Source organism: Oryzias latipes, chromosome 12, assembly GCF_053564925.1.
Source record: "Oryzias latipes strain Hd-rR chromosome 12, Olatipes_Hd-rR_3.1".
Taxonomy (NCBI): Eukaryota; Metazoa; Chordata; class Actinopteri; order Beloniformes; family Adrianichthyidae; genus Oryzias; species Oryzias latipes.
In genome coordinates, this window is record NC_136248.1 from 19,461,796 (window position 1) to 19,487,960 (window position 26,165).

General features: G+C 37.3%; 2 protein-coding genes across 7 annotated transcripts in view; both read left to right on the forward strand.

Annotated features, from left to right (window-relative positions):
* Positions 1-316: 316 nt before the first annotated feature.
* Positions 317-11,600, forward strand: opn4xa (opsin 4xa). 4 transcript variants are annotated; one of them, XM_011481796.3, is made up of 10 exons: positions 317-546; positions 3,489-3,624; positions 7,066-7,199; positions 7,434-7,637; positions 7,738-7,909; positions 9,306-9,467; positions 9,605-9,712; positions 9,804-9,978; positions 10,267-10,410; positions 10,592-11,600. In XM_011481796.3, the coding sequence occupies exons 2-9, from the start codon at positions 3,491-3,493 to the stop codon at positions 10,405-10,407; spliced, it is 1,230 nt and encodes a 409-aa protein (XP_011480098.1). In that variant the 5' UTR covers positions 317-546; positions 3,489-3,490; the 3' UTR covers positions 10,408-10,410; positions 10,592-11,600. The 4 variants fall into 4 exon arrangements, with proteins under 4 accessions (XP_011480098.1, XP_020563323.1, XP_011480096.1 ...); XM_020707664.2 differs by having other exon boundaries at positions 10,270-10,410; XM_011481794.3 differs by having other exon boundaries at positions 10,532-10,820.
* A 5,840-nt stretch (positions 11,601-17,440) lies between these two features.
* The window catches only part of pdlim5b (PDZ and LIM domain 5b), a 32,023-nt gene continuing 23,298 nt past the window's right edge, over positions 17,441-26,165 (forward strand). The window contains exons 1-2 of one of the 3 annotated variants that reach the window (XM_004074910.5): positions 17,441-17,639; positions 21,729-21,834. In XM_004074910.5, the coding sequence (XP_004074958.1) occupies positions 21,736-21,834 (99 nt within the window). In that variant the 5' untranslated portion in view covers positions 17,441-17,639; positions 21,729-21,735. Of the gene's footprint in view, positions 17,640-18,364; positions 18,390-21,728; positions 21,835-26,165 lie in introns of those variants that run through there. The other 2 variants (XM_011481793.4, XM_078956277.1) reach the window with 2 other exon arrangements.

Genomic DNA, 26,165 nt, shown 5'->3' on the forward strand with positions numbered 1-26,165 from the left:
GGCTATGGCAGCTGCACCTCCCATAAAAAGAAAAAAAATCTGGTGCTCAGTTGAAGTCGTACTGTTGAAAACAGGTATTAGATTAAACCCAGTCAATGAGTCCAAAAAGTCATCTGGAGATTGTTATCATTTGATTCATGCTTTGTGTAAATGTTTCTTATTGAGTCTTATTTTCCATTGTTGCTACATAAACTGTAACTGTCCAATCCTGCACACGGCACACACTGGCTTGATCGATTCATTGTGCCATCAGAAAAAAATGTGCGAGATGGGTAACCATCAGGGGGATGGGTGGGAGTGCTGCTGCTTGATTTCTGCGTATTCTCATCTTCTGTCAAACACTGACAGAGGCATAACCACTCCTGCTGCGTGTGAAGCTCCATCTTTATGCCTTAGTGATTAGGGAAGCAGTCATCAAGCTTATCCATTTAACCTGCTGGATTTTTCACACATATGCTGTACTGCTTTGGTGTCTCTGATCCACTTTCACAGATCAGCAACGGAGCTGCTCAGACGAGGAGAAAGGGCTCCACTCCTCTGAATGAGGTACGGTGAATGTTTGTTCATGAAATAACACTTTTTCTAGGTCACAGTTTCTTTGACTTAAAGGCAATCGTGTTTATTTCTTATTTCCTGCTCTTCTGAGCCGATGGTGGTGTGCTGCTGTTAACTGCTACAAACTTTGCAAGAGAAACAAAACACATTCTGAAGTAAAAGGAAAGTTCCTCCTGTAAAAATCTTGTATTTTATTTTTTCTGCATTTTAATCAGCTTTTATAACAGAGGTGGTTGTAACTCTGAAAAGAGTGGAAATGTGTTTTGCTGTAGATCATGCAAAAAAACTCTTGACTGGTAAATGTTTTTCCTCAAAAAGTAAAAATGTAAGGGTTCATTTTTGAAAATTTCGAATTATCTCCATTTAAAACATTGCTTTTCATTGATAGTTTAATCAGTCTCAGTCAGAGTCTAGTTTGCTTTTCAAATTTTGAAAAAAAAAGTTAATAGAACCGACTTCTCATCCAAATTTTTACTCGTTGACTAGGAATGCATTTGATTTGTGAGGCTGGATAAGGTGATTGAGAGCTGTTCTGATACGATTCTTCACTGAGCACAGCAAGAGCTCCCGTCATGGACCTGACACTCCGCAGGTCCATCTGGTGTTTCTTCATCATTAACTTATTTTTAAATTCATCTTCATTTACGTATGTAGCATGCATGAAAAGTGGGAGGAAATCACTCAAATTCATCCAACAGATTCAAATCAATTTGCTAACATTATAGATAGAACTACAGCTGCACTAAATTATTTTATTCATAAACAAACAATAAGTGCACTCATATAAAATAAACACAATTACCCTCCATGTACTTTTCAATTCTTTAAACGAACGGACGTAGTGTTAACTGTCAATGCTCAGCAGTGCTAAAGTACATGCTGCCATGTTAGTTATCACACAGGAGTACAAAGGTGTTTGTGATAACTGAAAAAATGACATTAATGTTTTTTGAAGCTGGGAAGCATAACATTAGATGCGCTTGACTTCTTTTTAACTCTCAAAACCCATCAGCTCAATAATATTGAGTGAGGATCTCCACTCTGACTAGAAAAACAATGGAAGCTTTCTTGAACTTCAACCCTTTTTCTGATTAAGACCCAGCCACTCGATTTTACAGTCTGTGAGCGTTAATAATTGATATTAAAATGCTCAGACTGTCATAATCCCTTTTGATTCTGTGAGCTATTACTAATGTGTTTCATTACTCAAAAAAAGGGGAAAAAAATCCCCAAAGAGTACCTGCTCTCTCTAAACCTGTCACATTGTCAGTGTGTAAGGTAAAGGGAGACGTTTTGAGGGCACTTCCGTTCTCAAACAAGAAGGGGCAAAAGCTGGAATGACAAAAAGTTCTTAAATTAAAAATATGGTTGACAATATCCTAAAAGTCTTTTTTTTTAAATACAGGAAAACTAAATTGTGGAACAAAGGTAGCATGGGTACATACTCACAAAAGTGAAAAACATGAATCAACTGGAACTTTTGTTTGAATGGATGGACTTTAATGTATGATGTTATCCATTCCAGGGGACACGCTGAATCTCTTTCCACACAAGTAACTCTGTGTGTTACCGTGGAAACAAGGAACTACATACTCCATATAGAGTGCATATACAACAACATAAAACCAATGAGATACGAGATGTGAAGGGGCTTGCAGAACCAAGATAAAGTTTGATAGTTGAATCGTGCAGCAAGAACTTGAGAATGTTTACCAATAAACTGACATTTGGTGGCCCATCAAAATCCGTGCTTACTGAAACATTGTGCTGATCTACAAACACAATTGTGGGAAGCATCATGATTTAGTAATTAGTACTAGTCACAGTAGTTTATTTAACATGTAATTGAATTATACCTAGAGAATAGAAACCCTTGAAGCTTCATCTCACCGTCCACACCCCCGATGAATTGTTGCAGCATAAATTAAGGTAATTTCATGTAACTGTAATGTAAATTAGCGTAACTTAATTCAAATCATGCTAGGGGAGAAAGAAAAGTGAAACTGGTCTATGCTGCTGCACCAAAAATGTCAAAATGAGTATTAAACACATTTATCTGCTTAATATAAATAAAATGGTGACAAAACATTTGCATTTTTGCATATGGCATGGTTTTCTCTAGTCAATAAAAACGTTGAGCTTTGATGACATTTTCTTTTATGGAAATCTGAACTCATTTATGACAAAAATTCACTTAAATAAATATTTGAGATATTAACAAAAATAATTTTGATGCAATTATTTGCATACATGATAATTTGATAAAGCATTTTTTAAACATTTACAGATAAAGTTAAAAGTGTGAAACTAAAGGAAACAGAAATGATTAACAATTACATTAATATGTTGTCATATTGAAGATTGCATGCATTTACTTTTGTAGAAATATAATTAAAATAGACTTACCGGAAAAATATAAAAACAAACAAGTTTTTTTTCACTGTTAACCACCTTTTTTTTATTTTTATAAATACCAATATAATAAAAATCAATGTGAGTTTATCAACAATGTCGCAATGGAAAAGTTTTAAATAAGCTGTGATTTATGTCAGTTTAGAAACACCCCTGTGTTAATAAACGCTAAACAAAGTGAAGCTTTGTCTTTTAGTACATTAGCTGTACAAAGTGAATGAATTTCTGTGAATTTCCTTTGGTAAAATGACATGATCTGAATTCCTAGAATGTACACAACAGGCCTTCATGCACAGATTCCTGCTTTGTTTTTCTTTTTTGCGTGTTAATAGCAAAAGACTAAGACAGAGGAAACGAGTCAGCTGAATGAGTGAATTATATGTTCTGTGAGTCCAGAAACCCTCTGGTCAGGCAGACCCATGTAACATTTTAGCATGTGTATTTTTGTTAGGTTTTGTCTCTTTTATTTATATTTTAACGAATTTCACAACTCACAGCACTTTTTTTGTGTTGCCAACCAGATATGGATGTAGACCAAGGGTTCTACCGTCATGTTGATGTCCCGGACCATGTTCACTACATCATTGCCTTTTTTGTCTTGGTCATCGGGACAGTGGGAGTCACAGGGAATGCCTTAGTCATGTATGCTTTTTCCTGGTAAGCTACTTTCCTTTGAATATGCTTGGGATGTCTGTCATTGTTACCATCAACAAAACATTAAAAACTATTTTGATTTTGCTTTGTAAAACATAATCTAACCCAAAAACTTAAATATTCTTCCAACTATTGAAAATATTTGACTTTTCAAGAAAGATTGCAACTCCAGTTGCTATGATTCAACTTCAAGACAACGTCACCTGGATGAATAAGAACCTTCACAGTATTTGAAAAATACATTTAAGAGAAGTTAGAAAATATGTTGGCTCTGAAAGAAATTTTAGCTGTGACCTTTATAAACAAAAGGCACATCCTTGTGGACGTAACTAAAAACTTTCACCATTCAGAATAGTTTATTGTTAGGTTCAAAAATTCAAGTTGCAAAATTCTTTGGTCTGAAGTCACAGCAAAACAGCAACGCCAATGTGTGGTTCAACAAATCTAAATGTGACATTTCTCTTAGAAACCAAGAACACTATGACTTCGAAGCTAAATTAGTTTTTTTAAGCAAAAAAGTGTAAAAGTTCAAAGCTCTAGTAATCATTTTATGGTCATATTGCACAAACTAACTTCCAGTTCTTGTAAAAAAATGATTATGGTAGTGCAGAATCACTGCCATTTAAACAATGTTTTTTGGGGAGGGGAGTTAGCCTTTTATGACTTCTGTCAAACAACATTTAGAACAAATGCTAGAAAAGAGGCTGGCTGTTGATCGCCTGTCAAAATCTGTTGTACCTACTAAAAGCATTCTGGGTATGGTGGAAAGAGCAGCTAACAAAGCTTTCAGCTGTTGGGAAGTTTGTTCCAAACATGAGTCAGTATTGCACATAGATCCTATTTATGTTTAAAGATGCAATATTAATGTTAAGGCTACATAACCATAAATACCTTTACTGTAGCGTAGTATTTTCTTTCTTTATTCAAAAAGCTTTTGTGCATTGTGAATTAGTTTTCCCTCACATAACATGAGCAAATTTAAATGATGCCCCACCCATGTTGATGTCAGATACTTTCTGACTCCAACCAGTTCTCTCTTTAGAGCTGCAGACTGTTAATTGGCTAAATTGATAAAGCACAAAAATACATGTGGGTGGGGAAAGTTTTGTAAAAAGACATCTTGTTTGGGGCAAGGTCCTGTTCTGCTATTTTAGATTAAACTTTTCACTGCACTAACCACTGGCTGCACTGGCTGTACGGTGGTGCCGTGGTTAGCGCTCTTGTCTCACACCAACAAGGCCCCTGGTTCAAGTCCTGGCTGGGGGACCTGAAACAGAACATCAATGGGGGGACCTTTCTGTGTGGAGTTTGCATGTTCTCCCTGTACATGTGTGGGTTTTTCCCCAGGGACTCTGGCTTCCTCCCACAACCAATTAACATGCTTCACAGGTTAATTGGTTACTCTAAATTGTTGGTGTGAATGTGGCCCTGCAACAGACAGGCGACCTGTCCACAGTGTCCCCTGGACAGGTGGCATGGATAGGCTCCAGCAGCCACATGACCCCAAAAGGGACATAGTGGAAGAAGATGAATGAAAAAAAAATTTCACTGCAGTGGCTGCTCAGATTTTTTCCGCTTGCTTTGAAAATGATCAAATGTATCTACCAACTACAAAAATGCAAAACATACATTAATTTATATAAAAAAATCAAGAATTATTTATATGTACTTATACTATATATGTTGATACATCTTGATTAATCAGCAAATAACTGGCCTTATCATTTCCTGAGTTTACTCTGAGGACTTGCACTGAATAGAATCAGCCAGGGATCAACAGTTTGGCTGCTGACAGCCAGCATCAAACTCACTTCCAAATCAGTCATGGTGTACCAGTATCTGGAGATAATGATCTTCATGTAAGATAAGGCTGACTCCCATAAATAAGTTGAACCAAACAAAGCAATCAAAGAGGTAGCACATTTCCTCAAGTTAGGATACTTTCCTTCTGTTTAAGTTCTCATCTCTCCAATGAACTCCAATGCATTTAGGTTTTTAGTCTCAAAATCTTCCACTTCAGAGGAGTTATGGTGGAGCAGTGTGAACTAATCACAGTATCTTCCAGAAAAGGGACAGAACAGGACTGTAGGGACTAGTTTGAGCACCGTGAGATTTGAAAGTATTTGTCCTACTCTGACAGACAGTTGTCATTCTGTTCTGCGTAGCTGTGTCAAATTGCATACAGGCTTTCTGATGCATCTCCGGCTCTGATGCCAAGTTCTGGAAGTTTGCCAAATCCTGGCAGCTTTGAGAAGAGATCTTTTGTTTGAAAGCATTAACTTTGCTAATCATATTGATCACTGTTTTGTCTTCTCCTTGTAGCAAATGTCAACATTTTTATCCGCTTGGTTGAAAATCTCAAGTCTTCCGGCCTCTGACTGTCATTTAGTTGCTTGTATTGAATGTAACCAGCTACTTTAAAAAATCTCACTAATCTCCAAATGGATAGCTTAAAATATTTGCAGGAATTTATCGTGAGAGTGCCATTGGTGTGTAGCAACAACTTGCAGTGGTCACAGTCAACTTACTTAAGATGAACAATAGTTATTTTGAAGAGATTTGGCGTGAAAAGAACAGGCAATATTTGTTGCCATATCTATGATCTCTTTCATATTGAGCATTTTAGTGCAAAATACTTGTTGATGGTAAACGGTAAATGGTGTATACTTGTATAGCTCTTTCTACCCTCCTCGAAGGCCCAAAGTGCTTTACAGTCACAAAGCCGTTCACACACACATTCACACACTGGAGGCGGCTCCGCTGCCGAACACTGGCCCCAACCTTCCACCAGGGTCAAGGTGGGGTTTAGTGTCTTGCCCAAGGATGCTTCGACACATGGGTAGGTAAGGCGGGAAACAAACCTGTAATCTTCCGATTAGTGATCGACCGCCCCTACCACTGCAACACTGCCGCACATGATGGATTAAGCTATAGTAAGTTAGAAAGTTTGATTTATGCAGTCAACCATTGTTGGTACTCCATCCACAGTGATGGGAATTGGTATTTCACAATAAAGTTCCTGAACGACGTTCCCCTCCTCACGTCTGTTCTTTTTCTGTTCTAATATTTATACCTCCTCTTTTCGGTGATAACAGCAAACTACATATGAGCCATAACATCTGGTTTGTGCTACTTATGTTTGTAGATTTGTCAAACTGCAATATGTCCATCCAATGGGTCAAATCCAATTGCCTTGATTTAAAGCCTCAGAAAAAATGGCAATGCGTAAAAATGTATTTCTTATTTTCACAGACTTGCTCTTATTTAAAAGAAAATTCCCTTTTTTTGGTCCATTTTGGCTCTGCTTTAATGCTTTCTGATAAAATATTCAAATTGGTATTTAGGTGGGAAATGCGAGAGTTTTATGTTACCATACAGTTGTCCATTCTGTTTTGGAAGAATATAAGAAAACCTGACTTTGGATATTTCCATTCTGTTTTTTAGCAACAAGAAACTGCGAACACCTCCAAACTTCTTCATCATGAACCTCGCTGTCAGTGACTTCCTCATGGCGATCACACAGTCACCCATCTTTTTTATAAACTGTCTTTACAAAGGGTGGATCTTTGGAGAAACAGGTGTTGTGTTGTTTTAATTTCACTGTGTACCTTAAAATTTTATCATTCAAGTATCAGTTTAGCTAAAAGCTTCTTTTTTGTTTAATATTTAAAAAAAAGTTGCAACATACTTTATGTCCTGAAAAAACTTTTTTGGTAAAATTTCTGTTACAATATATCATGGAGTCAACAAATTTTCTTTTTCCACAAAAAAAAATGCTAATTAGGTTTTATTTTTCTATCCCACACACATAGGCTGTAAAATGTATGCTTTCTGTGGAGCTTTGTTTGGAATTTCCTCAATGATCAACCTTTTGGCCATCTCTATTGACCGCTACATAGTTATAACCAAGCCTCTGCAGTCCATAGCTTGGACTTCTGCAAGGCGCACTTGCTTTATTATTGCCCTGGTCTGGCTGTATTCACTTTTCTGGAGCCTTGCGCCGCTTTTGGGTTGGAGTAAGTAACAACGTGTTTCCTTATTTCACATTTTCCAGATAATCATATCATGTACAGTACTTAAAGTACAAAGAGTCTCTTCTCGTTGAATATTTTCTAGGTTCATATATCCCAGAGGGCTTGATGACCTCATGTACATGGGACTACGTGACAGCTACTCCATCAAACAAAAGTTACACCTTGATGTTGTGCTGCTTTGTCTTCTTCATCCCTCTGGGCATCATTTCCTACTGTTACCTGTGCATGTTCCTGGCCATTCGGCATACGAGCAGGTAAATATGAGTGCATAGAGTACACTTTGGTTAAAAATGTTACATTATTGAACAGGTGTGTGGTCAAATGCAAAAGCCTGGTACTGTGACAACCTCACATTACTTATTTACCAAAGTGTGTCTTGATAGCTGGTGCACAGTCATCCTGCAGTAAAAAAAATTCATGCTTTTAATGGTCCTTTTGTCACATCAGCTAAAAAGTTGCCTTTTTTGGTTTCTGAGTTTTCATTTAGTTAAACATCCAAAAGAAATTGCAGAAAAGCAAAAGAAAGGGCACCTTATTGGGACATAAAATCCAACAAATGGAAAAAAAGAGAAGTTCAGAAAGAAACAGCAGTGTTAACCACTTAAGTTAAATACTACACAGGATATTCAAAAATACACAATGCTGATTGTACTGAACAAATACTTTTTGTCTCCTTAAAAGGTTTAAAGTTTGCTGAAATCCATTTTGTTATCATCATGAGCTCATGAACCTTATAATAATGGAAAATAACAAACTATAGAGCACAAATTTGATGTAATTTTGTTTTTTTATGCTGTTGTAAATATTTAATCTGTCAGTAAAACTTACAGCATTATTCTTCTCTGAACTTTTAGGATGTGGTAAAAAGTGACTAAGCAAGTTTAGAATAGTTAATAACCCTTTTAAGCCCGCTACATCAAAGAATTGATCCAAAATTAAAACGTTTTTAAATTAAGATGTTTTTCAAACCCTTTGATGAAATCCAATAAAATTCTTATATTGTACTATGGAATGTAGAAAGTGTCAATTATGATTCATCGGGTGATTTGGTAAGTTTTTCCTCACAACAGTGTTAGTTTAAGATGCAAAATTACTGATATTAGTGTAAAAAACACCGTATTTACACACTGTCTCAAATTTGATAAGCTATTTTTAATATAATGTCACTGTATTACAAAGAATTGTTTATCAACAAATGTGGCTTTCTTTCAATACCGCAACTAGTCATTAAAAAAAAAAGAACAACAGATATACTTAGCATAAAGTTTTGAAAATTACCTAAAGCTTGCCCGCCAAAAGAAGAAATTACATGGAAGCAGCCCTTTTACTGCCTTTTAGTGGAATGAAAATGAACTAAAGAGCAGAAAAAACGTACCAAGTGTTTTACAATGGTTTTTTAAGGAAGGTTTTGTTCATGCTAATGAGACATAGGGCTTTTGGATACTATTTACCTGCTGACTGTGTATGTATAATCCTCCTTTTATAGCTTTTTTTCCATCTAGATGTAAATGTTTATTATTAATATATAGCTAACAGAATCACATGTATATGATAGTATATATCAGTTATCCCTTCCCCAATCAGTATTTTCAGCGTTTTGTCTAGAAAGTCAGAAAAAGCCCTTGCCCTTCTTTTTTTTTGTTCAAACAGAGATGTGACACAGTTGGGGTCTCAGGTGAGGAAGTCAACTCTGATCCAACAGCAGTCCATCCGGACTGAATGGAAGCTGGCGAAGATCGCCTTTGTGGTCATCATAGTGTTTGTGCTTTCCTGGTCTCCTTATGCATGCGTCACTCTCATCGCCTGGGCTGGGTAAATATGCTGCATTTTAATCTGTTTTTTTTGCTATTCTAGCCTCTAATCATCCTTTTTCGTGGAATACCAGTATATGTCACAACTTTTTAAATAACTTATCATTTTACATTTGTCAACAATGAATTGCATTTCAGATATGCAAGTATTCTCAATCCCTATTCCAAAGCAGTCCCTGCTGTTATAGCGAAGGCATCAGCTATCTACAACCCTTTCATCTACGCCATTACACACTCCAAATACAGGTGTGTGAGCTCCTCCCTTATCAATTCAGATAAAAAGGGATTGTAAACATTCATTTTTTTCTCTCTCTGAAACATTACTATACTTCGACAGGGAAACACTTGCAGAAAAGGTCCCCTGTCTGCACTTTCTGGCGCCTTCTCCCAAGAGGAACTGCATATCTATGTCACACAGCAGGTCGTCTGTAAGGGACTCGATGCTGAGTCGGCAGTCATCAGTTTCTACAAAGAAATTTCAAAGGGTTTCCTCGCTGTCAACTACAGAAACAGTAGGTATAAATTGTGAGAGGTTTCCCTTTGTGAATGAAATCTCTGCCTCTCCATATACGTGGGATATCTTTTGTCTGCCACCAACTTGGAGGCTTACAAATCCATTCGATAGACCATCAAAAGTCTAATGATCAAAGATGGATTCCTGAAAACACAAACCTAATAATTACAGTAAAAAACTTTAAACTATGACATTTTGGTTACTTAGACAAGAAAATAGCTTGAATTGACATTGTTTCTTTGGTTAGATCAATTTTAATGCGCATATTTGTGTGACTCTTTATCAGCAGGTTTGGAGTGATGTTGAACTGGATCCTATTGAACAAATGGACAGTTTAAAGTCCAGTTATTCCCTTCAAGCCCTGAGTGAAAATGACTGTAAGTCACTGACTAAAGAGGCCAGGGAAAAAGGAAGTCAAAGCTTGTAGAAGGTAAAGGGGATGCTCATCAATACATTTAGTTAGAAACATTTTATGCAAACAGACCACTCATTCAATAAAAGCCTATGTCATGTCTATTCTTGGGTGGATAATGTAAGAATGTTTGTTTTAGACTAAGAAGACCAACATTGATTAAGGGTGACCACATCACAACCCCTCAATCTGTCAACAGAGCTATGCCTTTGCCTTGGGGGGGAATAATCTGTTGGAACAAAGTAAAAAAGAAGAAGAACTTGAAGAAGATGATGTACATGAAGACACAGGGGCACCACCATGACAGACAAAGAAGGATGCGTTACAAGAACATATCCTTTCAGACTTTTTGGACAATCTATGCATTCATTCCCAGGCTGTATCTAAATCAAAGTGAAAGCGGAGGCAGCATCCACAGGAAACAAACAGAAAGAAAATGCTGCATCTTTACAACATTAGGGGGGTAAAAAAATAATTAATATTTTAGCAAAAATTAGTCTAGTAGGACTAACCCTACACAACTAACCTTACAGCATTTACGCAACCTCGTTTGGAGATACAATCACAACAATGTGGCGTCTACACAACTGAGACGACTTTAAATCATGACAATCCTAAACTCCTTTCAAAATAAGTCCCACTACGGTCAAGAATATATTGTGCTTTTGGAAAAAATGTTTTTAAGGTGAGTTTAATCAGCAGTAAAGGTCGCCACATTTGTTTAATTTAGAACTAAAGTTGACTGTCTGCACTTTTTCATGTTGTAAATTGAATTTCTGTCTATGAAGGTTTAAAGTTATTGTACTTATGTTTTACCAGTTAGGATTTTGCCAACAAGACACCACAGCACAGGCACATAAGTCACTTAAATAATATTTATATCCTAAACTTCAAAATCCAAAGATTTAATGCACACTTGGACTTAAAGAAAAGTATAAATATTTTCATACTACCACATGTCACTCTGTTACCAATTTCTAATGTGTATATTATCATCTGGTATGATAAGGAGTACACTTTAGAAGTATCAGCTCTATCTTTCAGCGTTCTCAGGACCAGAAGTGCAGCACTCAGCAGCATTCACCAACAGTGTTTATTTTGAATAAATACTCTTTTGCACTGTGTCTGAAAACCTTCTTACATGGTTGTCAAAAATGTTCACCAATAAATAACTTATATGCATTAAACAATGCAAAAGCACACTCTCACTCTGTCTCTGACTTGCATTTTATTTTGGATTAAAGTTATTTTTTTAAGGACTGAAAAGCGTTCCAAAAGTTAGAATAGTAGTTACCACGTTTTTTAGTCTTATTTCTCATCAGAACTCCTTTAGTTCTGAAAATACCAAGCAACAAAGCGCTTCAAGTTGTTATTTTTTCTCTGAACAGGGATTGTTGATTTTGTCTAAAAAATGCTCACAATTTTTTTTTTGTTCCAGTAAGTCAAGATTGCAGAAAAGCTACTGCAATACCACTTTTTCTTTCAGCAGCGCCTTTACAAAATGTGGTTATAAATTGTTTGGCATTGGAAAAGATCGTTTTAATGGTGGTGTGGAAAAGATAAAATACACGTAGTCCCTATCCCTGGGTCTGGGATGTTACTAAATGAAGACCTTTATTGTTAATGAATCCCTTTGAACTATTTAAAAACAAAAGTGTGACATTTTAAGTTTGATTTGTCATTACAGTAGTCTCCATATGTAAAATTTGAATGTAAAGAAATGAACCCCAGCTTTTTCCTAAAAAAGTTATTTATGTAGAGAACAAATATGCCAAAAAAGTTACAGTATGTATGGTTTTGAATTTAAAGTTTTGTGCAACAAACACAAATCCTTTTTTTAACCCTTGTTCTTTCTATCTATCTATCTATCTATCTATCTATCTATCTATCTATCTATCTATCTATCTATCTATCTATCTATCTATCTATCTATCTATCTATCTATCTATCTATCTATCTATCTATCTATCTATCTATCTATCTATCTATCTATCTATCTATCTATCTATCTATGCTTGTATATTTCATTTTTTTATTTTTATAAATATAGTGTACACATTTTGATGCTGAATCAAAAAGGATAAATGTGGGTCATTCACAACAAATGGACTTTTTTTCTAAAATAAGATTATTATTTTTTGCTTTTAAATCTTTTATTTTCATTTGTATTAGCTGCAATATATTTTCCTCTGTTTCATTTACATTTTGCGCTACACAGCTTTGTTTTTCTGGAAATACTTAATTGATCTATTTTTATACTTGATACAAATGTGTCTTTATCACTCACTGTAGACTAAAAGTGGGAACAAATTCTGTTTTTACATCATTTTGTCAATTTACATGTGGTATATGATGTTATAATAAATGTCATTAGTTTAATGAAGTCTTTGTTTTTTTCTTCTTTAAGGCATCTTAAATTTCCATCAATACCACTGAGCCACTTAATATTCATCCTTTATCAAAGTGAGGCTTTTTATACAGAATGAATATAAAAATATATAAAAAGGATATACAGTTTTTCTCAGTCGCTTTAGTACAATTCTCAGATCAGAATTGAAGTTTGCAAATACGTGTTTGCATTTCTCAAAACGATTTGTACAAGCAGCAAAACACTATGGATTTCTTGCAAAAGCCTGTAACTTGCTCAAAATCTTTAGTTCATCTCTCAAATATAAGTCTTTATGTCATTGAACATGTCAGTGCCATCAGAATGTCAAGTCCTTGTGTCATTGTCTACGAACAATACAGTCAAATGACTTGGTCATGTTGTCAATATAACTGTGTACTTTAGAGGGAGGTTCTGATGTAAACTATGGCTAAAGTTTGGATGACAATTTTTGTAAAATGTAAGTTGCACCTTTTTGTTTGATTGCAAGAGACTGGACAAGATTCACATTTATACTTTTATTGTTCATATTGTAATTTGTAAACAGACCATGTCATACCAACATAGAAAAAACCCACTGCAAACAGTAACACATAGGGAAAAAAATATAGGACAATACCCTGTACAACAGTACAGGCAGTGCAGTAGGAATTGGTGTGGTCCTCCTACACCTCTTGTCATTCCTGTATGTTAGGCCACAAACTCTCATCCACATCACAGGGAATATCCTCTCTTGCAATGCAGCGAGATATGTTTGTCACATTATGACAACTTGGTCAACCATTTTGCAGTTAATGACTTATACGATGAACTAATGAATAGGTGTTTTGAGGAGTAAGACTATTGCACAGTGAACTATATAATACATTTTGATCAACATGACATAAACAATTGATAATGTAGCAAAGAGCAGAGAATTGTACATAATCATTTGCATGGATCTACCAAAGCAATTGCAACTTGTTCAAAGAAGTGAGAAACTGCTTAAATGATGTGCACAAGTGACATCATGATGTGAAGATTGAACAAATAGTTTTGGGAATTTCATTCTGATCTGAGAATTGTACTAAAGCGACTGAGAAAAACTGTAAAATGTCCCACATCTCTGCAGAGTAGTAAAATACCTATTTATAGTTGCCCGCTAGAGGGCGCACCAACACTACAATTCAAACAGGCACACAAAGATTTTCCACCAGAAGCAGGTGGAGGACAGACTGTGATTTATAATTTAGAGATTATTAAATCAGTCAAAAGTGTTCATTTGTTGTTAACAATTACAAAATCAAAGTTAATCAAAAGTAAAAAACGTCTTGTTTACAGTCTTACTGGCAACAATAAGGCCCCACTGATGTTTAGATCACATCATAAAACTATAATAGAATAAAAGTTCTGTGGACAAACAAAGCAGCCTGACAGTTGTGTTTCTCTTTGGAAGATTTTTTTCAGGTAAAACTCCCTATAAGGACTATTTAAATTCTACTCTAATTAAGCTACTTACCACCCATTTTTGACATAATATTTATTTGATAAATAATAAATAAAACACAACAGTGATACGTGAATTATAAGGTAGAGCCATGTTTAGTAATGAAGATTCTAACTAATAAAACTTTGACTGGGGCTTTAAAAGTGAAATCCACTGGTGTGTGCTGGTAGTTTGAGGTTTGGCACGAAAGAGTTTCATGTGACTTGTCTGGCGTGTACGCTACGGTATTTAGTGGAAAGCATCACGCCATTGTCCAGTCATGCAACAAGCAATGCTGACGTCCCTTCAGAATTTAAATATCCCATTCATAACGTCACACAAAATGACCTCTGCCCTCCATTCAAAAGTCCAGAACACTTCTCCCTTTCCACAAATGCAACATTTGATCACCTAGATCTATTACAATTACCTAATTCTATTACAAAGCTATATTTAGAGATCACACAAATGAACTAAGGGAAATTAAATAGATCTATTCTGGGGCCCTGACTGAAAAGTAAGCTTTTAAATAGGGGCTTTTCTTGGCTGCTGGTCCTGGTTCTTCCAGGGGGGTCAGCAAAGCCTTCCTTCCCGGGGAAGAGAAGACATCTGCCAGAAATCTGACAAGCTTTACAGCAAATTATGCAGGTGGTGTTCAGGTAACAGGTGTAAAACATGGTTTTCTCAGAATTTCAAAAGTCAAAAGAAGCTTATTAAAACACCTACCTCAAAACAAGAACAACAGTCAGCTGTTACCCCATAAACCAATGTATTCTTAGGAATTTTACTCTTAAAAGCTAGCAGGAAACACTGGGAAACAGCTTCATTATGAAGACACCCCCCCCCCCCCCCAATTCTGGATGGAAAACAAAAAAACATTAGTGTCCTTTTTATAGAAATCTAGTTCATGTGTTTAAATAGAATTATTATTAATTAGTTATTAATTTCAACTTACTACTACCATCAGTAATGATATTAATGCCATTGCAAACACTTGTATAAACTTGCTGTATAAAGTTGCTGTAAGTTAGTCGTAGAATGTTAAATGTAACAACAGTATTTGCCCCTCAGTGAGCCACCACATTAACATAGTGGAGGGGTTTGAGAGCTTAAGTGATCCTAGGAACTAAGCTGTCTGTTGGGTCTCCCATGGCACACAGGTCCTGGGTGATGAACCAAACAAAAAGCGGTTCAGAAACCTCTTTATGAGAAAATGCACTACAAGAATCTGTTACGTCACCCGGGTTGGTGTCACTGGGACCCTGTTCTGGAGCCGGGCCTGAGGCTGGGGCTTGCAGGCAAGCTCCTAGCGACCGGGGCTCCTCCCACAGGCCGCAGTCGGGTCAGCCCCAAAAAACTATGTGGGATCACTCTCCCATGGGCCCACCACCTGCAAGAGAGCTCATAAAAGGGAGTCAGTGTGATATGGTTTGGGTGGCAGTCAAAGGCGGGTACCTCAGTGGCTCAAACTCCGGTCACTCGGGTTTTTGGGACATGGAACATCACCTCTCTGGAGGTGAAGGAGCCTGAGCTTGTGCAGGAAGTTGATAGGTACCGGCTAGATATAGTTCAGCTTATCTCCATGCACAGCCTGGGCGCTGAAACTCTGTACCTCGAAAGGGGATGGACTCTCTACCATTCTGGAGTTGGTCATGGTGAGAGGTGGCGGGTTGGTGTGGGCTTACTCGTGAGCCCCCAGCTCAGCCGCCAAGTGATGTAGTTCACCCAGGTGGGGATGAGAGGGACATCCTTGGAGTAGAGCTTCTGCTCCTCCAGATCGAGAGGAGCCAGTTGAGGTGGCTCTGGCATTTGGGCCGGATGCCTCCTGGACGCCTAACTGGGGACGTGTTCCGGGCATGTTCCACTGGGTGGAGGTCCCAAGAAAGAACCAGGACACGCTGGAGTGATTACGTCGCTCGGCTGGCCTATGAATGCCTCAGGGTACCCTAGAGGAGCTGAAGAAAGTGGCTGGAGAGAGGGAAGTCTAGGCATTATTTCTCAGACTGCTATCAACGTATCACTGTTCTGGATAAGTGGAAGAAGATGGCTGGATGGACCAGGTATCTGTTTATAGACTTTTAAAAGTACTAAGAATTTGTTGTTGTACTGATTTAACAGCTAGGTTAGTCAAAACAAAAACTAAATAAAACACTGTCAACTTTAATAATTTTTCACAAAAATAAAGCTGTCAGCGACGTTTGCATCTAAACTACTGGGTGGGGTTTTATTGTCACTAGCTGTCTCAATCTATTTGAATAAATATTGATTTATTTGTTAAAGTTTCTATACCAAACACGTTTTTGTGGCTAAAAAAATTATCAACCTATTTGAATTATTCAAAAGAAGGAAATTATTTCTACATAAAAAACTTTAATCAGGCTAATCAAAAATGTTTAAAATAAAATTAATCCACATGGAGAGTTACTAAATTGTCTAAATTATGATCATTTCAAATAAGCAGTTGGTAAAAGTCCCACTCCAAGTATCCTTGGATCTATTGTAAAAGAGTTCCCGGTGGTCTTTAATTATGATTATGCAGTTTTTGCCCAAAACCTGTGTCATTTAAGACATAATTTCTGCAGAGCAGCATTAGTTCTGTAGAAATTTGCCTGAGTTGTGGGCTGTTAGCATGATGTAAGCCTACCCCCATTTCCCATTATCCATTTGTTTACACAGTCGACCACTAGCTGACAGTCCCTCCCAACCCTTACCTAAGCTAACCGGTCATACGATTTTGATCCAAATACCAGCTTGGACGAAGAAATTGAAGACGTACATGGATCTATTTGTCTGCAACTGGATGAATCGGAATGAAGCGGAGCAGGGAGCTTGTGCCCCAACAATTGTAGCAGCTATGTCACAGTAACATGCATTTTCCAGAATAGTTTTTAGTCTGCTCCTGATTTACAGTAATTTGGATATAAAACACTCAATAACGCAATTTTAAACTTAATTTTCGATGTGTGTGTTATCCAACATGATAAATACAATATGGAAACAACAAAAACACGATTTTCCCTGAAGTGGGTCTTTAAGTCCAGCTCTAGAACCAACAATCGATATATCAGCAGATTATCCGAAAAGCACCTGCTTACAAATTCTGAGGGACAGAATTGTAGATTAGTTTGCCCCCCAGGAGAAACTTTACTTCGGCCTTTAACGTAAACATTTTTTTCATATGAAACTTACAACTTGATGGGACACCTTTAGGCGGGCGCGTGCCTGCTGCTGTCCCCCAATGAGCGGCTCCTCTGGCGCGGTAAGCCCTCCCACCCGCAGCGACCGGGGCTGGTTTATATGCGGAAGCTTCCGTTCCGCTCGGTAGAACACTGCGAAACGGAACCCGCCGAACCTCAGTCCGCTTTCTTCAGAGCCAAAACAGCGTCTTCAGGCGAGGTGAGTGCGGCGCTTCTGAGTAATAGAGGAAAACAAACCCACGGCTCAGTTTACGGCGGCGTGTACCGTTAAGTCTATAAAGATTAGATCGAAATGCTTATTTAGATAATAATGTTAGGATTTATATTGTAAATTGGGTTATTTGTGTAGGTTCCGGGGTTTTTAAAGCACGTTTCTTCTAAGAGAGACGTTACAGGAGTTACCATGTTAAGTTGGTAGGAACATGTGCTTCACGGCACACCCACAGCGCGAAACGTTTCCCGTGCACACGCGAGTAAAGGCTGACAGCAGCCACTCAACAGTTACAGGCATATTATTATCGGCAATTATTCGGGATAAATCTCGGATTTGGCAACATGGGTTGCCAGGTTGCGCACCAAAAAAAGAAGAAGTTGAAAGATGAGTTTTTAAAAGAGGGAAAACTTTTTTTGTATGACAAATAAGCAAAATAGGCAAAAATAAGACATTTTACTCACTGATGAGAGTAAAATTGTAAAAGAAAAAAGAAAAAGATAATTATTTGGTATCCTATTGGTGATGAAATAGGTGGTTGAAATCAATTCCATTCTGTTTGTTTGTGGTGTTTCCAGGTAACCAGTGTGTCCTATTATAAAATTAGTTTCACCTGATAAAGCAGCGGGTGAACCCACTATATGGGATTATGAAAGCATTGGGAGATTCTTAAAGATCTCACAGATCAGAGGATTTATCACACGTGCTGATTGTTACATGCAGTGGAACCCAAGATAGGTGGGTTAGTTTTTCATCTGTAAGTGAAATTTAAACTTTGAAAAATATATGTTTTAGTATTTATTGATTACAAACAAATATTAAACAATCTTATTTTCTATTTCCAATTTTGGATAATTTGCTGGTTACAGTGTACTTATAGTTTAATAATCTGGATTTTTCCCTTTTGTTTTTGTCCAAATGTTTTTTTGACAGTCATCATTTGTGCTCATCTTTAGGAGATAAACTTAGTTTGCAACTAGCAACAAGGGGTCAAATTTCACTTCAAGTCTAATATACAGTTAAGATAAAGTAAGTTGCACTGGGATCCACTGCTTGAGTTTCTGCCCATCTGTGCTTTTAAAGTCATAGTCGACTACAAGATGTTCTTGTAAACTCCAGATGTGTGAGTGTGAGTGTTGCCCCATAAATTTTAATGTGCAACTCAACTTTTCCTGTGAGAAAACCATGAGGTGTGTCTGCTCGTGTCTATGCACGACAACACTGGAGATTGCAAAACAAGCAGGGACACGAGAGCAACCTATCGGTTTGCCTTCACATTTTAGGACATGCAATTGATACATATCTGGAACTTTAATGTCCTTAATGACGATTAAGTCCTAAACTGGGGGAGAAAAAAACTCCAAACAACTATTCAGATGATGATTTGTATTCCCCTAATAGTTGTACAATGGGTGTATGCATTCCTTGACTCCTTGAAGTTCAGCTTTTATCAGCTCTGGCACATCACAGTTCAAGACTCAAGTGAAAGTGTAAACAAAGTAGCCCTCAGAGTGAACCACGAGGTTCCATTTCGTCTCTTTAATAAAAGAAGAAAAATATGGATCTGACACTTTACTGGCTATTAAATAAATCACTCATAAGTTATTTAAATTTAAGAATAAATACTGAAATAATCAGAAGTTCCTAACAGGGTTGTACAACTGGGAAAGCACTAAATCGATTTAACTCAAAAGATCAAATAGATTTTTCAATTCACCACATTTTGTTATAAATTAAATTCTCAAAATTTATTCTTGAACTAATTGTTTTTTGTATGATAAACATTTTTCTCAGAACTATTGATTTAAAGTGAGCCTAGTGGAACTTTCAATAAAACAACTATTAATTCTTACATTATAAAACAGAAGCTGGGTTTAACCCCCCCCCCCCCCAATAAATTCCTTTAAATGTAATTGATTCCTGGATTTTGTGAATTGATATTACAGGAGATAAATTCTAGTAAGAAATCTGTTTTTTTTTTTTAATTAAAACCGAGAGATCTCTTTTATAAATGAATTTTCTAGGTGTTTTAGATGCTCCTAAAACATGCTATAACAGTATGATGGGGTTATTGTAATTGTGGCCCTTTTTTAATCTGATATTTTTCTGGAGTTATGCAGTCCAATCAGTTGCTTCTCCATGGCGGCCGTGCGTTAGCTGTCACAATCCCAAATAGACTTTTCAAGCCTATTTACAAAGCAGTGTTGTGGGGGATGGACAGCTCTGCATTCCTTGCTGATCACAGTAAGCGGTCTGTTAGTGCAATTATACGCCACTAAGCTCTTTTCTCTTTGCTCACTGTATCAACTTAGCACAAAAATGAAGAAAACAATAGCATTTTCAGAGATTAATAAACCTTTTTAAGAGTATTTTTATTCATTTGTGCGAACAGGCCCCGCAGAGCTAAATATTTGGTCGCTGTTGATTCTTGTTTTATTCGTCTGCTACACTCAGGGGTTTTATTGGGTCTTTTCAAAGATTCTTGATACACTCACGGCGTAAAGGCCAAATGAAATCACTGTGCCTGCAGTTCTCAATTGGCTCAGCTTTCTATTTCATTTTAAACATGAAATCAGAAGACAGGATGGATTTGGTCAGTTTCTTTATGCGACTTTCATTGACTGTCTCTTCAAAATGCTTGTTCTCCCATGGGCATGGTTGTGAGATTCTGAGAAGGCTTTTATTTGTCTCGTACATAGTGACTGGCTGCAGCATGTGTTGCTGTTCCCCAGAGGCATTTCTCTGATGGCATCATGACTTCACAGCCTCAGATAGGCATACCTCTTGGATGACAAAGCATTCTTATCTACAAAGCATTCATCAGACCAGCACGTATCTCCACTATCCATCTCACCAATACTTGATTCTATTCTATTCTATTCAAGTGTTAAATTCAAACCCCGCCTTCAGTAAAAGTGACGCAAACTAGGAAGGTCCAAAGGTTGCAGGTTCTCAAATGGCCACCAGAGTGATTTCTCATCGACTCCCATGTTAAATGTCAGAGTTTACGCCAAAAATAAACACTTTAAATGTCTGGTTTCAGTGCATTTTTGTCTATAATTAAAACATTTGGTCAATTTTCTAAAAAATATATTGTTCAAACTCATTGCAAATAACAAAACACAACAGTTGGCACCAACCAACCTCCATTTTTGGAAGAGCCAATCTTGTTGAATGACAGAGAGACATAGAATCATAATTATGTACACAATCTTTCTCATTTTTAATCACAAAGAAAACAGTTTTTCTGCTTTCCTACCAAATCCCTACATTACACATTCTAGTAATTTCATTATCTACTTCATTAAAGAGTTTTTAGCCCAGTAGGAAATGTTTATCAAGCATGACTGACTCAGTGAAACCTAATGCCATATGAAATATTTTATGGTACACGACTTTCGTGGCATTTATTATTGCAGACATTGCAGCTTTAATTTGTCTTAAATTTTCGACATTTCCTTTAAGTACAATTTTTCCCCTTAAGATGTGAAGTGAGAAATCAAGAGCATTTTTTTGTCTTTGGCTCATCCTCCTGCAGCTTTGGTATCGCTGCAGTTATGCTTGGAAAAGCAATACTCTCTGTGTTCCAGGCTAGGGATTTACCAGACGGGTTGGTAAGATGTGAATGCATGCAAGACATTTCTTCTCTCATCTGTCTAAACCCCAGGAATGAAATGTTCAGCAGACCATGTGTTGCAAGAAAATTGGTGGAAAAAAAACCTTTTTGGTTGTTTAGGGAGAAAAAAAAAAGAAATATATATTTATATTTACCTCTTAGTGGATCTTCAATCGCGTTCATTTTACTTTAAAAAAAAACTTTTGTGTATATTTGTATGAGCTTACTTAAGTTGGCCTTGCATGACAAAATATTGGTGCTCATATGATCTTATCTGTCCGTCTGTCTGTCTGTCTGTATCATAATTTTCTCTGCCTTTTTTGACTAATTTGTTGTACCATTTTGCCAATTAAAGGGAGCGTGGAGCAGATAACTTGTAGGTAGTTATTTAGAAAAACACAGAGAAGCAGTAATGTGGGATCCCACCCATCAGTCTAAAAAGCATGCATTTCATCTTGTAGGTGCATCATGAGCAGCAGCTACAGCGTTTCCCTGCCCGGCCCTGCTCCGTGGGGCTTCAGACTGCAGGGGGGAAAGGATTTCTGTATGCCCCTCACCATCTCCCGAGTGAGTAGATCAACATTCACACTACCTTTATGTACCCTTCACTTCATGACCGTCACCCTAAAGGAATGCCGTCTTTGATCCTTTGCTTTCTTTTTGTGAGGAAAGTGCTGGTTCTTTTCCTGTGAGACATTTGCTGCTGGATTTAGATTGTCTGAGGTTCACGACTCACTGCCACAAAGCCCTCACCTAGTCTGTGCCAAGTCTATTGTTGTGGAAATAGTGTTGCATAACTTTTTTTTACCACTTCAGACTTTCTGTGTAAAAAAAAAACATGTCAGAACAGTTGTGGGAAAAACAAAGCCTGTCCTCCTGACTTTATTAGGTTTTATTCTTCAGGGCATCATTTAAATAAATTGAGCCGGTTTCCACAAAGTTCTAAATTGGATAAATTGGGGTTGTGGGACCTTTTTGCAGCATCAAAAATGGAAGTGATTCTTTCCTAAATTGTGCTATATGTGTCCCATGATAGCAATAAAGTTTTGCGTGTTTGTACATTACCATGTCTCTTTAAAATGGTCAGCATTTGGTTTTGAACAAGATTTTGGTAACCCTTGTGCTATCCTAGGCACTTAAACGTTGGGAGTTGGGTCATCTAGACCCACTAGACCTTTTTTCTTCAATAATTTGTGATCCTCACTGGTGTCCATGGATTACATGAAATCTTTCCACCTTTATCCACCTTTGTCATGGTAGGGAGAACACGTCAATGTAAGGGTGGGGTCATCTAAGATAGTACAAGGGTTAAGTGACAAAGCCTTTCCATTGGGGCTGCATGATATGAGAAAACCTTGCAATTTGCTATATTAGTGATTAGGGCTGCACGATATGAAGAAAACTCGCAATATGCGATATCAGTGATTAATATTGCGATATCGATATAATTTGCGGTATATAAACAATTAGCAAAACAACCAAAAATATCATTCCCATTCCATTACAACAGCTTAAAAATTATACTACAAATGACCCTTGTTGACATAGGAGGCGAACATACAACATAATAGGGCGCCATCCGATTAGTTAACAACGTGAAGGGGTCCATCTGATTGGTCAAATGCAGAAAGGGATTCTTTCAATCCATTAAACACTTCAAGCTGCCAAAAGATTGTTTGGCCACATCTAAGGTAACCATTTATTGCAAATTTGCTGTCTTTTGCGATATGCATATTGCACAGCTTGAAATTGCGATAACGATAAATTTGCGGTATATTGTGCAGGCCTATTAGTGATCTAAATTATGATGATGATATAAATTGTGATACATAAACAAATAGCAAAAAAACAAAACATCGTTTCTATTTTACTGCAACAGTTTAATTTAAATAAGCGTCAACATACCTTAAATTACACTCCAGATGACCCTAGTCTACATAGGAGCTGAGCATCTGGCATAAAAGGAGTCCATCTGATTGGTCAAATGTATAAAGGGATTGATTTGACTTGTTAAATAGTGCACACTTGTATAGCGCTTTTCTACCTTCATCAAAGGCCCAGAGTGCTATACAGTCACAATCCCATTCAACCATTCACACTCACATTCACTCACTGATGGCTTCACCAGAGGTAAGGTGGGATTCAGTGTATTTCCCAAGGACACTTTGAGGCAGGAATTGAACCTGCAATGTTCCGATCAGAGGTTGACCGTCCTACCGCGGCACCAAAGTAGCCCCCTTGGCAATCTAAATAGGATTGTTTTAGCACATTTAAGGTACCCATTTATAGTAATTTTTGCCATCTTTTGCGATATAAATATTGCACAGCTTGATATCGCGATAACAATTAAACTTGCAAATTATTGTGCAGGCTAGGGTTGTGCCGATGGACGATATCATCGTCCATCGTGATGGGTGACTGACATCCCGATGGAGAGACCACCATCGTGATGCCACGCCCCCGCCACGTTGCGAGTCAACACCATAAGCCGCGGTTAAATGTACACAATATCTTGAGGGGATCAATGGTCGGATTAGAATCCAACCGTGTACATGGGCCCAGAAAAATGTTTTCAGAATATAAAAACGTTCACTAAGGTCACACTTTCCGTCGGAATAAATCATTTGCACATGCGCAGTAGGGTTTGAAAACCGGAAGGATATAAATTCCGCCGAGCGGCTTTTTTTTTCAAACTTTATTGAATGTAACAATTCAATACAAAACAATGTTAAACAGCGCCGAGCGGCTATATACATTGACATGTCAGCTCGGTAAAATACGAGATGATCTTTTAAACGTGCTTTTAATAATGTTACGGTTATTATGAAACACCTGTTCGCTCATCATTTGAATTTTAATCCGTGTGGTCAGTGCTTTTTCTGAACGAAGCCAGGATTAGCAGTATGCTAACACGGGCTAACAACATTAGCTTTGGGTGGCGCTGCATGCTGTGAATAACATCAGGCTTTATTTAGTCGGGACACGACTGGAAACACAAATCCACGTGATTGTTTGAATGTTTTCTAAGGACTGAGCGACATTTCTGCTTTGAAACTCAAACCGCTGTGTGTGCTGACGATCCGAGCTGTGCTTAGACACACTTTTAGACCCGGTTCTGAGTTCGGTTGCTTGTACCCCTAGAGCTGCGGGACGGATCGCAGTCTTAAATCTCCCACATATACCGTTCATGTACCCCCCCCCTTCAAACACAAAGCTGTAAATCCGCACTCCACCGGTCCACTTCGCTAGTTAAGTGCGGGAGCAGACTACACTTCTTTTCTATTTTGTTTGTTACTTTTTTTGTTAAAGTCACTTTCCTCAGTTTATACTGGATCATCGCGGATTAGTCATTAGTTGGGAAATAAAAAGAAAAAAGCAAAATAACGAATAGCAGTTATATAAGAACGAAAAATGTAAAAATACCCCCCCCCCCCCCAGGCGATGTCATCGTCCATCCCGATGGTTGACAGCAAACATCGTCAACGGCCAATTTACGGGACATCTCCCAACCCTAGTGCAGGCCTACTTTCTATAGTTTCAACTGCTTTATTTTAGGTTTCCTGGAATAGTTGTTGTTTAACACGACCCAATTTCAACCTTATCTTGCACTGATGACCTTTTGTTTTACTTCCTAACTCCTCTGTGAACAGAAAAATTCATAGTTGACTTGGTGATGCTGAGATTCCACAACACTGTGTGTACAGAGCTTTTGTTTTTACTGGTTTTGGGTAATCTTGACCTTGTGAGCTATGGTCAGTCATCTGCTTATTGGTCAGAAAGAAAAGAATCCCAGAAGTCTTGTGGTTTTCTTGGCAACTAGTCAAATCAATGTGATGGGATCTAGTTTATAGAGAAGACACTTTCTACTTTTAAGCAACTACCTTAAGAAATAGTCTCATTGGTCTCATTTTAACATGCAAACTATAAGCTGAGTATGAAGTAAAGCCACTGTGCTTTTACTAATTACCAGCCATCTGGTTTCTAATTTCTAACACTTTACTAGTCTGTGACAGATAAAGAATAGTTCAATAAGTCCATCCTCCAGTCTAGAAGATGGACTTCTTAACCTATTTTTCCCAGACAGAGGAATCGATTTTTTTTCTCCATATTTTGTGTAGACACACTCATGAATGATTTTGACTTATAATGAATAAAAAAAACTTTGCTTCTTTAGTGTTGGTGACACTTGATGATCACCAGGGAATTAAAGGAATTCCTCCCAACTATGACTTCCCTTTTCTTTTGTGGAAATGAGATGAAGTCACCTTTCTTTTTATGATTTGTTTCTGCTTTTTAGGTTTGTTCTCTTTAAAAGAAATGTGTATGTCTCTGAAATTGTTCATTTATTTTAGACTTACTCTTTACAGCTCTGTATTGAGTTTTGAAACAAGCGATCACACTCAAAGATCTGATCTATAGATCTATCTCCATAGATCTGTAGATATATAGATATATATCAATAGATCTGATCTACCATTGTGGTCATTCAAGAAAGATATGGCGACAAATGTTATGCATATCCTTGGTTTTTGACATTCTTTAAAACAAGATATCATATGTACTTCATCTGCTGAAGAATTTGAACCACACTGAACAAAAATACTCAATTTTAGGACTTTCCTCTGCACAGTGTTTTCTAAACATGCAGTGTCTCCTGGGTTATTGTTTAAAAGAAACATCTAAAGGCCGACAAAGGGGAGAAGGCACAGTGTGACATAAATTCCTGTTTCTTTGTTTGAGTCACAGAGGGTTTTCAATACTGTAACTCTTTGTCGAATCTGGTTTAAAAGCGTAAAGCATGTCCTCAGCTGTATTCTCTGTGCTCTGGGGTCAAGCCCGGCTCCTGCAGAACTAGAAGAGTCATTCAGTTCTTTTTACTTCCTGTTATGAAACTAATC